The 14,884-nt window shown below is 57.8% G+C and overlaps 7 protein-coding genes across 7 annotated transcripts; 4 read left to right on the forward strand and 3 right to left on the reverse strand.

The window, feature by feature from the left end:
* Positions 1-417: 417 nt before the first annotated feature.
* On the forward strand, positions 418-1,602 carry ColSpa_08098 (uncharacterized protein; the record flags this gene model as incomplete). Its single annotated transcript, XM_049274310.1, has 1 exon — positions 418-1,602. The coding sequence occupies one exon, from the start codon at positions 418-420 to the stop codon at positions 1,600-1,602; it is 1,185 nt and encodes a 394-aa protein (XP_049130267.1).
* Positions 1,603-2,168: 566 nt separating this feature from the next.
* Positions 2,169-2,988, forward strand: ColSpa_08099 (putative very-long-chain (3R)-3-hydroxyacyl-CoA dehydratase; the record flags this gene model as incomplete). The annotated part of the gene is made up of 3 exons (XM_049274311.1): positions 2,169-2,400; positions 2,482-2,832; positions 2,894-2,988. The coding sequence occupies 3 exons, from the start codon at positions 2,169-2,171 to the stop codon at positions 2,986-2,988; spliced, it is 678 nt and encodes a 225-aa protein (XP_049130268.1).
* A 187-nt stretch (positions 2,989-3,175) lies between these two features.
* On the reverse strand, positions 3,176-4,562 carry ColSpa_08100 (uncharacterized protein; the record flags this gene model as incomplete). The annotated part of the gene is made up of 4 exons (XM_049274312.1): positions 3,176-3,327; positions 3,379-4,238; positions 4,308-4,465; positions 4,515-4,562. The coding sequence occupies 4 exons, from the start codon at positions 4,560-4,562 to the stop codon at positions 3,176-3,178; spliced, it is 1,218 nt and encodes a 405-aa protein (XP_049130269.1).
* A 1,013-nt stretch (positions 4,563-5,575) lies between these two features.
* ColSpa_08101 (2-oxoglutarate-dependent dioxygenase htyE) lies at positions 5,576-6,694 on the reverse strand (the record flags this gene model as incomplete). Its single annotated transcript, XM_049274313.1, has 3 exons — positions 5,576-5,708; positions 5,758-6,599; positions 6,653-6,694. The coding sequence occupies 3 exons, from the start codon at positions 6,692-6,694 to the stop codon at positions 5,576-5,578; spliced, it is 1,017 nt and encodes a 338-aa protein (XP_049130270.1).
* A 982-nt stretch (positions 6,695-7,676) lies between these two features.
* ColSpa_08102 (2-amino-3-carboxymuconate-6-semialdehyde decarboxylase) lies at positions 7,677-8,813 on the forward strand (the record flags this gene model as incomplete). The annotated part of the gene is made up of 1 exon (XM_049274314.1): positions 7,677-8,813. The coding sequence occupies one exon, from the start codon at positions 7,677-7,679 to the stop codon at positions 8,811-8,813; it is 1,137 nt and encodes a 378-aa protein (XP_049130271.1).
* Positions 8,814-9,159: 346 nt separating this feature from the next.
* ColSpa_08103 (multisubstrate pseudouridine synthase 7) lies at positions 9,160-11,430 on the forward strand (the record flags this gene model as incomplete). Its single annotated transcript, XM_049274315.1, has 2 exons — positions 9,160-9,269; positions 9,324-11,430. The coding sequence occupies 2 exons, from the start codon at positions 9,160-9,162 to the stop codon at positions 11,428-11,430; spliced, it is 2,217 nt and encodes a 738-aa protein (XP_049130272.1).
* A 663-nt stretch (positions 11,431-12,093) lies between these two features.
* On the reverse strand, positions 12,094-13,847 carry ColSpa_08104 (MAP kinase kinase MKK1/SSP32; the record flags this gene model as incomplete). The annotated part of the gene is made up of 4 exons (XM_049274316.1): positions 12,094-12,226; positions 12,279-12,940; positions 12,990-13,718; positions 13,797-13,847. The coding sequence occupies 4 exons, from the start codon at positions 13,845-13,847 to the stop codon at positions 12,094-12,096; spliced, it is 1,575 nt and encodes a 524-aa protein (XP_049130273.1).
* Between the last annotated feature and the right edge of the window lie 1,037 nt (positions 13,848-14,884).

Consider the following 14,884-nt stretch of genomic DNA (forward strand, 5'->3'; position numbering starts at 1 on the left):
TCCAAATCATGGTGACCAAGTGGCCGCTAGCACAAGGAGTACTCGTCGCCGGTTTCGATGGCTCTGTTCGCGCAACCCGGGTCGGCTTGGGTAGGGTCCCTCCCTCCACCTCTTCCATCGTCTCAGTCTAGGCTGAATCCCCCCTCGGGTGAGGCGAGGGCCTGGCCGGCTAGTGGCTCGATAACACCCTGGAGGAGGGAAACACTGCGCACGCTCGATCTCGTCTCACATTCCGGTGCGCCGTGAAAGGGAAGCTCCAAAGCAACGTGCCCTTTGAGAGTAGGTTTGCACATTTTCTCGGATGAAATGTCGATTCCTTCTTATTAAGTCGTCCCATGCCCGCCTTCATTCAAGCTCCCGACCTCATCCCTGACAAAGCCGCATCTTCGGCGCCAAGCCCACAGACAAGCAGGAATCATGTCTTTCAGACGGACGCCTCTATTTAGCCTCGCTCTTGTGCTGGTTCCATTGGCCGTGGCCAATGACCACCCTTACGTCGCCGACTCGGTGTGCAATTGTTACTTGACCAACTCGTCAGAGAGCTACTTCACCAACCACTTGTTCTTCGACTTCCGCAACCTCGGGCAGTATGCGGGGGTCCCCGACGTTGTCACCGACTGGGATGCCAGTGCCAACGCGTCAGTGACATCCGACTACTTCAACTCGGACGAGTGGACGTCGATATGGGGCATTCAGAACTGGAACAACACCGACATGAAGGGGAAAGATGGCAACGATGCTACGATTAACATGGTCAACTCGGCCAGCAACATCTACATCGAGAAAAACAACGACCAGGATGCATCGTCGGATACCTTTATGAGCATGCGTACCGTGCGTTTCCAGGACTTCCAGAGCTCTGCTGAGATGGAGTCCATTTCGATGGGCTACCACTTCGTCTCTGTCCGCATGCTCGCCCGCACTCTCGGCGACCCCGGCGCGTGCACGGCGCTGTTCACCTACCGTGAAGCCGATAAGTACGCCGACGTTCAAGAGGCCGACATTGAGGTCCTGACCAAGGACCCCGACGACCGCATCCAGTATACGAACCAACCATCCTTCGACTCGCAGGGCAACACCATCGACAAGTCGACGCAGAACGGCACAATGCCCAGCGGCACCTCGTGGCGCGACTGGGCTGTCCACCGCCTCGATTGGGACAAGAAGGACAGCACGTGGCTCGTCGACGGCTCAGAGGTCTCTAGCATCTCGTTCCAGGTGCCCCGCGATCCCAGCCGCGTCATGCTCAACTCCTGGAGCGACGGTGGGTCGTGGTCCGGAATCATGCAGGTGGGCGGCTCGGCCGTCATGCAGATCCAGTGGATCGAGATGGTCTTCAACAACACCGAACAGTCGTCCTCCTCGAGGCGTGACATTGGGTTTCAGCGGCATGGTCATGGGCCCGAGGGTCGGCTGGCGCGCCGCGATGGCCACGGGAAGTGTCAGGTTGTCTGCAGCATCGACTCGTCCGACACCGTCGGCCAGGCTGTAATGCTGCACAACGGGACGGCACCGGGCCACCTGTTGGGACAGTCCAGCGCCATGGCTTTCTGGCTGCCTATGGTGCTCATGTCCGCCATGTTCTTCCATCTCTGGGCGTAGTGGACGACTTTTCCACATGTGATTACTAGGCATAGCAGGGGGTTAAAACGTAGCATATATCTTTAAAGCCTGTCCATTCATTAACAATATGATGCGGAAAATAATACATAGGATTGTCGTTCGCTTACCAACCTACACGCTACTACGGCTTCAGAGATAACCCAAGCTTAAGAGCTTCGGTTGTCAGAAACTGTAAACTAGACAGAGCTCGACCCCTGCAACTCCAGCGCGAACGCACTGTGACGTACCTTTTGCAGTGGGCAAACCCAGCTGTCCTCTCCCCCCGCTGCCATCCACAGGCCGAGGAACCTCGGAGGCGATTGACCTATGGTGGGGGACGGACAGCGGCCTCGACTGGGCAGAAGCTCCAAAAACCCTGGCTGCAGCTCAACCCTCCACTCCTCAACAAACTTCCCGTCCCTCTGCGCGCCTTGCATCCTCCCCCAAAACCTTGGGATCAACACTTGCCAACGACGAGCCTCTGTCGAAACTAAAACTAACTTTCGATAATTCGCCAGCCCGCCCAGCCAGACCACGCAATCGGATCAAACGAAAGCAAGCGAACAATGGCCGACACCGCAGCCGGCCCGACGCGGCCGCAACGCCGGTCCTCGCCGCTCAAGAACGGCTACCTGATCCTCTACAACTTCGTCTCCGCCGTCGCCTGGGCCACCGTCCTCGGCCGTACCATCGCCCTCTTCGCCCTCCGCGGCCCGCAATTTGTGCACCTCGGCGTCGGCGACTGGACGCGCTGGACGCAGACCATGGCCGCCATGGAGGTTCTGCACGCGCTCCTCGGTGAGAAACACTCCCCCTTCTTGCCCCAGTCTCTCCGTAGCGGCCTTGAGAACGCACAGCTAACCAGACTCCTTCTCCCAGGCGTCGTCCGCGCCCCCGTCTTCACGACCGTTATGCAGGTCCTCAGCCGCTTCGTCCTCGTCTGGGGCGTCGTCTACCCCTTCCCCTGGCTCGCGCGCAGCACCTGGTACTCGTCGATGCTGCTCGCCTGGAGCGTCACCGAGGTCATTCGCTACTCGTACTTCGCGCTCAACCTCAGCGGCCTCCAGCCCAAGCCCCTGACCTGGCTGCGCTACAATACCTTCTTCGTGCTGTACCCCATTGGCATCACGAGCGAGTGCGTGCTCATCTACTACGCCGCCGAGCCCGCCAAGCAGTTTGGCGAGGTGTTCCCGTACGTTTCGTACGCCATCCTCGCCATTTACGTTCCTGGTAGGTTTTTCCATGCCCACGGCCCTTGGTGGCGGCGGGGAGCAGAGGCTAACACGGACAGGTTCGTACATTCTGTACACCTACATGATGAAGCAGAGGAGCAAGGTCATGCGCAACTTGAAGGCCGAGGAGGCGGGCCGCTCAAAGACCCAGTAAATGCTCAAAAAGGAAAGAGGAGGGGATCCAAAAGAAACAGGTTAGGAGGGTATTCTGAGACTATACTAAGGATGGGTATGGATATAGACAAAAAAGAGAATGTTTATCTAGGGCGCATCGCGTCGTTGCTCGGGGGCAGCAACAGTTCATCCGTTACGAATAGAGAAAAAAGAAGGGACATTGGTCATCAAGCCGTTGCGCTCTCGCCCGCCTCCGTGATCGCAAGCTTGTCCTCTTCGCTCGTCTCGTACCACTCATTCCGCGTCCACTGTGCAATCAGGTTCGCCGCGTCCTGCTTGAGCTTGTCGTATCCCGGGTTCATCTTTGCCTCAAACATGTCTGTGACCCAGTTAGCCGTGCAAACCTTAACGCAGTCCCAGGCTCACTCACTCATATGCGCCTGCGTCTCCTCCGTGGCAGCATCGTTCACAGCAGCCTCCCACACCCCCGCGGCGCCCCTTTTGGGCAGGTTGCAAAACGTCCGGTCCTTCCCCAGCACCGTCCCGACGACGCTCACCTCCTTGGACCCGGCGGCCTTGCCCAGCCGCGTGTACAGGTTCGCGAACCCGACGTCGAGCTCCTTGTTGAGCCGCGCCATGTACTGCACCCGCTTCTGCAGCTCGGCGCCCTTGGCCAGGCATCCGACGAACTCGAGGTGCGACGTCGCCCACGACAGGCCCTGGGTGATTTGCTCGCGGTTGTAGTACGCAGCGCCCGCGCTCGCCGCCACGGCGGCCGCGCTGCCGGCCACCATTGCGATCTTGCCCCATTTCCCCCACGCGCTCTGCTGCTGCTGGGAGGCGTTGTTCGAAGGCGGGGCGGGGAGCGCCGCGACGGGAGCTTTGTTCCGCGACGGGGAAGGGGACGTGGTGGCCTGCTTCGCGCCCCAGAGGGCCGTCCCCAACCCGCTGAGCTGCGTCATGGCGGCGTTGGCGGCGTTGTAGTGGCCCTCTGCGCCGTGGGCGACGACGCCCGGTGAGATGCCGAGGTAGGGCGTGTCGAAGGCGATGACGCCCTGGATGTAGGGGAACATGAGGGTGTTGAAGGACGGCATCGAGGGGTCGTCGGCGGCCTTCTTTTCGATGCCGTCTTCCGAGTAGATGGGCTTGTCCGAGGTGAGCCCGATGACGGTCTCGGCGGCGACGATTCCGCCCATAGAGTGGCCGGCCAGGACGACGCGGACCGAGGGGTCGACGGTAGGCGAAGGAGTGCCGTTGGCGACTTCCAGATCGATGACCTTTTCCAGCAGCCTGCGGGTGAGCGTCAGCCGTCTGAGTGAGAGGGGGTTTCATCAGATGCAAAGGGACGAAGAGTTTTACCAGTCGCGGAACCGGCTCACGCAGTCTCCCAAGTCGCCGCGCGTCTCATATTTCGGGTACACGATGACATTCACATTGATCTTGGGCAGCGCAGCGGCGAGGTCTGCGCGGAGCTGCTCCGTGAAGCCGTCCTTGTCGCCAAAGGTGTCGTCACCCCCCTGTGGGAATGTTAGTGAATGAGCGCGCCGGATCATGAGCGTAAGAAACCCATCCCTTGAATCCGTGGATGAAAACTAAGAGTAACGTCTTCTTCATCTTGCATCTACGTCTGAGTTGAGTGTGGGATGAACGTTCGGGACATCTGGCTTAGCCTGGAAGCTTGAGCTCGGAGCTTGACGTCTCCCAGTGCCGTCACAGTGCGGATGTACATGAAGTGCCCCGCCTCGCCACCCATGTGACTGTCTCGCCTGGATCTCCGGACAGCAGCAGCAACTTCAACCAACTTGACCCATAGGAAACTGACAAGTTCGGACAATGTACCCAGTCAGAATATGGCATTGGCGCTACAAACCCCTTCTAAGCATCGTTGTCAGCTTGCTGCCTTAGCTTTCTTCATCTCGATTCATCTTTGAATTGTGATCAGTCCAATCCATAAATCAACCACCTCATCCCAATTAGGGATTTTCCAATACCTATTCGACCAATGAAAGTGGTGTTTGCAGTAGGTTCACTCGGTCATTCATAGAAAGATTTCAACATGGAGCTCCTCGACGTTCAAGACTAGGAGGATGGAGAGGTTGCACGACACCCCCCGAGACACACGCTTTATAGCGAAGGACGGCGACGAACTCGTGTGAATGTTTACTTGCTGTGTCGACAAGTTGAGCGGCGCAGGACCTCTTGAGGCCATGAACTCCATTTTGAAGTGGTATACTGACGCTGATTTTTGCCACGCTTAGCCTGACGACGTACCTGAAGATGACTGTAGCAACGTCTTCAGCCTCTCACTTCTGGAGGCTCCGTTTCAGAGATTATTTTGGTGACAGTAGGATGGACTATGCAGAAGCTTATTGCTCCTCGTCACGTAGGTTTCTGCTGCAGCGGATGGTTATTCTGGGAGAATGCTCTTTACTATCTTAGAACACTCTCGCTGGCCCAGCCTAGGTTCTGCCCAAGGTCTTTGGACGTCCCTTTAGGTTCACAAAGTTGTTACAAGGAATGTATGAAAAGTGAAATGTTTCTTTGACTGATAGTTGCCTGCTTTTACGTTCTTAGATCGAGCCGGTCCGTACCCGAAGTGTCTTAATCCCCCATACCCGCCGAACCAATCAGTACGTGGCCGCCAATCTCTGTACAAGATATGTTCCGCTGTCAATGCCTTCGTACTTCTTCTCCGCTTCCGTGGCGTATGTGCCGGGGATGGCCTCAATATGACTCTTGAAGTTGGGGTTGCAGAAGTAACTGCTCAACGTTAGTTTCTCCGCAACGCGAACAAGGAAAAAGAACTCACGCAATGCTGTACCGCGGAGGGTACTCAGCGCCGTCCTCTGACTTCCTCGGAGGTTCCACAACGCGGTGGATGGTGCTTTTGATGGTATCGTTGCTCCATCGTGCCAACAAGTCACCCGCGTTGACGACAACCGTTCCGGGAATGGGCGTGGCGTCCACGAACTGTCCGTTGGGGCTCTTGACCTGCAGCCCACCACGATCATCCTGGAACAGCAGTGTGATAGAACCGTAGTCGCTATGCTCACCGGCGCGGACCTGGCCCGGGTTGATCTTGAAGACATTGGGGTCGACAGAGGGGTAATGCAGCAGACGCAGCGTGTTGTCGCCGGCATCTGTGAAGCTGTCGAAGAAGTGCTCGTCGAGACCCATACCGACGGCAATAGCGCGCATGACCTCAACGTGCAACGCCTTGCATTGGTCATGGAACTCAAGCATCTGCGACTTGAACCCGGCGACGCGCGTGCCCTCCTTCTCGACAGGCCACTGGTTCGGGTGACCGGGCTCGCCCTCGCGGCCGATCTCATAACTCTCCTTCAGATCGGGGTTCCCCGCACGCACCTTTTCGATTTCGGCGTTGGTCTTCAGGGTGCTGACCTTCTCGCGACCGGGCGCCGAGTACCCGCGGTTCGCCTCGGGGGTGGTCCAGCCGAGGGCGAGCTTCGCCTCGTCATCCTGGGCGAAGAAGTCGGCCGACTTGGCGAAGGTAGCAGTGCGGAGTTCCTCGCTTATGGGCACATTCTTGAGGTAGATGAAGCCGGCGTTCTGAAAGCCGCTGAGGATCTGCTTGGCTGTCGCGGTGCGCTTGGCAGCGTCGCCGTTGAGGAAGGCTGAGAAGTCGATGAGCTGGAAATGGGTGAGATAAGGCACTTGGTATATGGCAGATGAGTGTCACTCACGGGGATGAAGAGGCCCTCCTTGTCTACTGCTGTGGCCGCCATGGTGATCTAAATGCTTTACTCTTAGGCTGGAACGTGGTTTTAAAAACTCCAAATTGATTGTGGCAGATTGGCATCACTTGAATCAGAGGGAGGAACTGATATTGGGCAAGAAGTCGTGATAAGGTTCATGACTAGTTCTGTGGGATGGGATCCGAGCACTTATATCTGACTAGTTCTCGAGCAACACCTGTGACTGCGGCGCATCCGGCCAACCACAAGCCGAGCATTAAGTTCGTATCATACCAGCCAACCACTGGTGCCGTGTAACCAAGCCGGACCGGCCAAAGTTCCCTTCCTATCCCGGCCATACGGGCGATGGAACAGAGACCCTTGAAGGTTCTGGGGCAATGGGCCGGCTAGGGCCGTGGTCACACGAGAGGGACCGGAGACCTCCTACACGTTATACCTACTTGTAAGACGAATAGGTGGCGTTACCCCGCCAAAAGAGCGAGGAAAATGTGCGATGATAAGAGTCGAAGCGAGTAGAGACAAGAGTTTGAGATAACGGCGGGGTAAGAGATAGTGGGAAATGGAGGATTGGGTTGCAGCCACCGCCGCACAGCAGTTGGAGACGCCCGCGTGTGGGGTTCTGAGGAGGGCGTATTGGTGCACATGAGGGGAACATGGATCGGGCATGCGGGTCATGGCGACCTCGTCACCTTCCTGGAAAGACGTAGTACGTCGGGTAACTGGTACTTACTTTAGGAAGACGAGAGACCAGTTTTTGTTGCCCTGGGAAGGATCCGTCCCGAAAAAGGCCAGAAGCTCGTTTTTCTGTTCCTGGAGTTGTAGGTAAGCTGCACGACTCGCCATTGAGCTTTGATATTTTGTAAGTTGGCGAGCAGCCACTCCGAGGTCGTTGTTGTTAAAGCAGAAACTCACACGACAGACACACATCCTAGTGACCACCACCCCTCACTTCGGCTCACTTCGGCGGCATAAGGACGCGAAAAAAAGAGAACACCCGTTAGCCAGAGACAAAATGGCCTCATCAACGCCCATGAAGGTGGTGGACATCCACACCCACATGTACCCCCCGTCATACATCAAGATTCTCGAATCTCGAACCACCATTCCCGTCGTGCGAAGCTTCCCGCAAACTCCGGATCCGCGCCTCATCCTCCTTGCCTCGGAGGAGCAGGCTCTCGATGAAGCCACCAAAGACCCCTCGGCGAAGCCTCCCGGCCGGCCTCTGACCTCGCACTATGCCTCCCTTAACCAAAAGGTGCACTTCATGGACACGCACAAGATCGACATCTCGGTCGTCTCCCTGGCGAACCCGTGGCTCGACTTCATCGATGCTTCCGAGTCCGGCGCCATGGCCAAGGGCGTCAACGAGGAGTTCGACGGCATGTGCGCCGCACACCCGGGCCGTCTCTTCTTCTTCGCCGCTCTGCCGCTGACTGCGCCGCTCGAGACCATCCTCGACGCCATCAACCACGTCAAGGCACTCAAGTACTGTCGCGGCATCATTCTCGGCACGTCGGGCCTGGGCAAGGGTCTCGACGACCCGGATCTGCTGCCCATTTTCAAGGCCATTGCCGCTGCCCACCTGACCGTCTTCCTGCACCCGCATTATGGATTGCCCAACGATGTCTGGGGGCCCAGAGCGAGCAAGGAGTACGGCCACGTGCTGCCTCTAGCGCTGGGTTTCCCGATGGAGACCACTATTGCCGTCGCACGCATGTACTTGGCCGGCGTCTTCGATGCGGTGCCTGAACTGCGCATGCTTCTAGCACACAGCGGTGGCACGCTGCCCTTCCTTGCCGGACGCATCGAAAGCTGCATTATGCACGACGGACAGTTGGTGCGCGAGGGCAAGGTAGGCAAGGGCCGCAGAACGGTGTGGGATGTGCTCAAGGAGCAGATCTACCTCGACGCCGTCATCTACTCTGAAGTCGGGTTGAAGGCGGCCATTGATGCGAGTGGAGCGGACAGGCTCATGTTCGGCACGGATCACCCCTTCTTCCCGCCATTGACCACCGATGAACAGGGTGAGTGGGAGAGTGTGAGCATGAACGCCGATGCGGTGGCTGCGGCGGTGGGCGAGGGGAGTGACCAGGCGAAGGCCATCATGGGCGGCAATGCGATCGAAGTTTTGAATCTGAAGGTGGATTGATAGAACTAGTTTGAAAAAAATGAAACTGACATCACTCATCGATGAATCTCGTTACAATGAAGATGCCTAGAATCTCATCTGAGAATATGGCTGGGCGAAGTGAACGGTTTCTCACCGCTTTCCGTTTTGGGTAAAACGTCGTGAATTTGCAGCATACCGCCTTCCCCTTCCATTTCCAGTGCTCAGTTTCTGCCGGCAGTAGCTGAAAATATGGCTGCTGGCCCCGCGATGTACTTCCGTCCCACATCTTAACCAGCTCGACCAGACTCATCAATTTACTCGACATACAGCTCTCAGAACAGACGAAGTTCATAAAGGAGTCTATATCATATCATATCATCTCACAATGGCGGCTGAAGTCCGCCGCTCGAACGGCACGCGCCTTGATGCGTCCCTTGGCATCACTGAGCGCATTGCACCGAGCATGACAGCTTGGACCGGAGATATGCGCAAAAGGTAAGCTTGCCAATTTCAATCTCATTGGGAATTCATACTCACCAACACCCTCAGATATACCGACTTCCAAGTCTACGAGATTAACAAAGATGGCTCCGTCCTCCACCTCAAGGAAACCCGTCTGCCGCCACCCCCTAAAGAGCCTACCCCTCCTCCTCCTGCTCCTCCTCCCGTAGTCGAGGAGAAGAAGGAGGAAGAGCCCAAGTATGAAGATTTGACACAAATCGGAGACGCTGCCGCGGCCGAGAAGCCCGTCGTTCCCGAAATCCCAGCCGACGATCTGGCCGCAATTGCCTCCCTCACAAACGAAGACTTTGCGGGCCAACTGCTGGCAATGTACCAGACAGTATCCGCCGACAGGAACGCCAAGACCGAGCCAGCGACCTCCCCCGTCATGGACGACAAGGACCAGCGCTCCCAGCTCCACCAGAGCGTCCGCCGCATCTTTAACTCAACAATCGATACGACTACCGACCCGACGGGCGCCATTGTCGCCCGGGTGGTGCCCCCTCGTGGCAAAGGAAAGGGCGTGCGTGGTGGTCGTGACAACAATAACAACAAGCAGAAGAAGCCCAAGGCTCGTGCTCCCGGGGAAGGAGAGTACCTCCACTTCACAATGTACAAGGAGAACCGCGACACCATGGACGCCCTGCACCAGATCTCCAAGGCGCTGCGCATCAAGCCCCAGGCCATCGGCACTGCGGGCACCAAGGACCGCCGCGCCGCCACCACCCAGCGGTGCTCCGTCCGCGGCCAGCGAGCCGATGGCCTCGTCCGCGCGCGTCTTAACGGCGTCACTGTCGGCGACTACCTCTACGCCCCGACCCCGATCCACCTCGGCGCCCACGCCGGCAACGAATTCGTCATCGCCCTCAAGGACTGCCTCGTCGCTGGCGCTCCCGACCTGTCTCCTGCGGACCGCCACGCCCAGATTCACGCCTCCGTCAAGGCCGCTATGGCGAGCATGCACAGCCTCGGCTGGATCAACTACTTCGGCCACCAGCGCTTCGGCACGCATGCCGTCGGCACGCACGAGGTCGGCCGCCTGATCCTACAGGAGGACTTTGAGGGTGCCGTCAACGCCATCCTCGCATACGACGAGGCCATCGCCAAGCGCGCCGCCGGGGGCGAGGTCCCCGAGCAGGCGCACGCGCGGGATGACTTCAGCCGCCACCGTGCGTGCATGCTCTTCCGCGAGGGTGGGTCCATGGACGACGCGCTCCAGCATCTCCCGCGCCGCTTCTCCGCCGAGTCGAGTCTCATCCGCCACCTCGGCAGGTCGAGCGGCCCCTCTCGCCGCGACTTCATCGGCGCCCTCACGAGCATCACCCGTGGTCTGCGCAGCATGTATTTGCATGCCTACCAGTCCTACGTCTGGAACCACGCGGCGAGCCACCGCTGGCGGCTTTACGGCGAGAAGGTCGTTGAGGGCGACCTTGTCCTCGTCGATGACTCGAAGCCACAGACCGATGACGCGGAGACGACGCACGACGATGACGACGCCGAGTTCTCCGACGCCCGCCCCCTGACCGCGGAAGAGGCCGCCTCGGGCAAGTACACAATCCACGACATCGTCCTCCCCTCGCCCGGCCACGCCGTCGTCTACCCCACCAACGCCGTGGGCGAATTCTACACGACCTTCATGCGCGACAACGGCGGCCTCGACCCGGCCAAGATGATCCGCCGCCACCGCGAGTTCAGCCTCCGCGGCGACTACCGCAAGGTCGTCGTGCGGTTCCTCGCCGAGCCCGGGTTCGAGGTGCGCGCGTACGAGGACGACAATGAGCAGATGCACCCCACCGACATGGACCGCATCCGCGCCGCACGGAACGGCGCAGGGAAGAAGCGCGGCCGTGACGAGGGTGAGGAGGCGGACGGCGAGAGCAAGAAGGCCAAGACCGAGACGGCCCCAGAGGACGGGGCCAACGGTGACGAGAAGATGGAGGATACGCCGCAGGCCGAAGACAAGCCCGGGGCGGAAGCAGAGGCAAAGACCGAGGATGCGGCCGCGGAGTCAATTCCGACCGCGGAAAAGACCAAGACGGCCGTCGTGGTCAGGTTCCAGCTCCCCAAGAGCGCCTACGCGACCGTCGCGTTGCGGGAGCTGATGGGCGTCGACGAGTCCGAAGTCGCCGCGGCCCCGGCAGCAGCCGAGGCATGATTTGTTTCAAAAGGTTTCGCAAAAAGGGGCAAAGAGGCCCTCGACGGACGTTGATGACATCTACTTGGCATGTAAATGGTGTAGACCTAGATACCCCCTCTTCGGAGAGAATCCTTGATAAAAGAAAAAGAATATGTACAATGCCTCCCTGAAACCCGACCCAACCCAACACATTGGCCCGCAAAACGAAACCCCGTGGATACGGTACTCTTTTGTTTGAATTGCTGTAGACCTCAGCACGCGATTGCTTGCTTCACAAGCAATGCCCGGTGGCCTTTCCAACTATACCGACCGCCACTCGCTCATCCCAGTACAGGTCTGCTACTGCTCCTCATATCCAGAAAGAGAATCCAACCCCTTTCCCCAAAGCGAGACATCGGCAATCCTGTGCCCGTATGCCCGTCGTATTAAATCATGAAATATTGCCTTTGTCCCGCTTGGTCGCTCTTGCCGCTGGCTTGGGTTTAAATATGGTTCTTCGTTCGAGTTGCCGAGTTTTAACGATTTCGCTCTAGAAAGTTCGACCACTGTTGTGGGACTTTCTCGCAGGAAAAGCACGCATTGTGGTTCTACTCCCTGTGGCCGATCCTCCACCAAGCTGGTGCTGTGAGACAGCGTCATGGTCAAATGCGTCGCAATGGCATTGTCTTTGTCAGCTACCAATCATTTGGTGTCCCAGCCCCAGACCTGCGCAAGATACTTCGCCATGTTGACACGCTTCGACCGCATCTCCACCATCCATGGGTGCTCGAGCATTCTCCAAGGGCTTGCTCTTCGAGTAGACTCCTTCTCGAGGCTTTAATGTCTGTCAGCGTACGGCCTCGCACCTCGCAAAAGAAATCACTTACCAGCACTCGATAAAGTATTTGAAGTTATCACTCCAGAAAATGTTGGCGTCGGGCTCGTCCTTGAGCTTCGGTATCGGTTGCCGCACGATGTAAGTAAGGAGATCAATTAGTCCGGCTCGAGGTTGCATTTCAGTTCCATCGGCAGGGAAGGGGAATCGATGTTGCGCCACTTCCAGCAAGGTGACGCCCGTTGACCAGACGTCGGAAGTGATGGTGTACGATTGGCCTGTGATACGCTCAGGGGCCATGTAGTAGCTAGTACCGATGAAGGTGTTTGCTTCTCCCTTTGTGCCAAAGTCTCCGGAAACACCAAAGTCGCACAGCTTGACGTCTCCGTTTCTGCAAAGCAGGATGTTGGAGGGCTTGATATCTCGATGAATGATGCGCATGCCGTGCAGGTATGTCAATCCGCGGAGCACACCCTCCGAGATCTTGCCGAGGACCTTCTCGCCGGTACGGCCGCCGAGCTTCTTCACCTCCTTGTAGATGCTGTCCAGAGAACCACCCTCACAGAATTCCATGGCGATCGAGATGGTGCCCGTCGTCGAGTCCTCGAATGCACCATAGTAGCGGCAGATATGTTCCGACGCACACTCCTTGTTGAACCCCAGTTCACGTACAATCTGCTTCTTGACGTCGGGATCGGGGTTTGTAGTGATAACCTGGAATTGTTAGCCTTCGTTTTCAACGGTGTAGTTAAACAGTACGTACCTTGAGGGCGAAGGTCGTCTTTCCACCCTTCAGTTTGGCTTTTGTAACAGCTCCACCGGCACCTTCGCCGAGGCTGCCGAGCTCCTCGATTCGGTTTTCCATGCTCGCAACCCTCCACCCGTCAGAATCAAGCTCCTCCACATCCAGCGTTCTGCCCCGCTCCAAAGACAGCTTGTCGAAAGCCTCGAGCCCTTGCAGGCTGTTATCTCGCTCCATTCCAACGCCGCCTTCGCTACGCTCAGAGTATATAGAGCCGACAGCGGATGACGGATCGGGAGTTCCTTGAGGTCTCGCTGGGAAGCCATATTGTGAAGCAAACGATAACGCCGAGTACTGAGAGCCGGCTGATGTGGGGTTGCTAGCTCGGCCATCCAGAGGGCCGAAGCTTCCCGATCTTGAATGAGCCGCGCTGCTCTCGCTGCCACCGCTTGCTGACTGTCCCACGCCTACCGCTCTTGGGGGTTGTTCGTAAGGCGTCGTTTGGCTGCCCATGGGAGTGGCCAGGTGCAGAGTTGGGAGGGGAGGTCGCGAGTTTACGGGCTGAGGCGCCTGTCCACCGACAGGCTTTGCATTTGGTGAAGGAGGAATCGCGAGGCCAAGCCTAGGTGTTCGGGCGCCACCGCCGGATCTGCCACCAGGAATGGCAGGGCGGAGTAGGGGGACTGGCGAGTTCATCATGGGAACGGAACCGGGCGTGGATAAGGCGGGAGACGGGACGCTTGGTGGTGCCTGTGTGAAAACAAGTGTTAGCAAACGCTCACAACCACGCGTCATTCGAAGATGCATCGCGCGGGCATGCTTGCTTACCTGCTGAGGAGGCTCCATCGCTTGAGGCTGTGAAGAATTATGGTCGGCCATGACAGCAATGGTAAGTTGGGCGGACCAGAGCTATGCAGTTAAGCTAGAGAGTAGGGAGAGATGGGATCCCGCAAGGTCGCAATAGGGCCGAAGCCAAGCTACCTGACGACGTAGGTCGAGATGTGATGGCTGCGGCACAGGGCACGAGCGGAAAACAGGAACTAGCGCGGTACGGTAGGGGATTTGTGCGAGCTGACGTAGTGGTTGGAGATGGACAACGGGCGTTATCAAGAGTTGGATCCTCGTGGATCGAAAGTAAGGTGCGCTGGAAGCGTCGAGATGGGCCGTTGAAGAGATTCCTTGGGGATCGGAATGGGTGAAAGCGAGAGACACGAAAGGAAAAGGTCGTCGAAGAGCAGCTTTCCCCGCAGGAGTCAGGAGGTCGATATCGGGGTTGGAGGGCGGTTTTGGGTGGATGTGACGTTCCGGGGGAGGTTGTGGTACGCGGTCTCGGTCGAGCAGTTCCTGATCGGTATCAGGGCCGGGGGGGTTGAGGAGGGGGTTTCTTCCCTTCTCTCTCTCAGTGCGAAGGGTACAGTATCAAAGTTGGCCAGGCCAGAGAGGGGAGCAACGCGAGTACAGTACAACAGAATAGTGGCGACTGGCGAGCCCATAGGACCTTGGTCCTTTTGAAAGAGAAGAGATGCTCAAGTGGGATTCGAGTGGGCAAAAAAGGCGGGGAGCCAGCGGGACGGGGACGAGCTTGGGCGCTAATTCCAAGGCCAAGTTCCAATGGAAAACGGGGGTGGCCTCTCGGGGCCTGATGGATGCACTGGGCGAGGCTATTTTGTGTGCTGCGTCGGGCCAAGGTACCTTTTCCAGCTGCTGCACGATGTCGCAGGAGGAGATTGGGGGGAGAGGTACATCCAGCAACATCATCTGGGAGTTCCCCGTCTCGTCTGTACCTTCCTGATCCCTCAAAAACAATACATATGTACCATCGTCCTGCCTCACACTTCACCTACACGGATTACGCAAACAAATAACCGAGAAAAAAAAAAGTCAATGGGATCAATCACCAACAGAAACGAAGAATA

The sequence above is a fragment of the Colletotrichum spaethianum genome (genome assembly GCF_022836535.1).
Source record: "Colletotrichum spaethianum MAFF 239500 DNA, contig21, whole genome shotgun sequence".
NCBI classification, from domain to species: Eukaryota; Fungi; Ascomycota; class Sordariomycetes; order Glomerellales; family Glomerellaceae; genus Colletotrichum; species Colletotrichum spaethianum.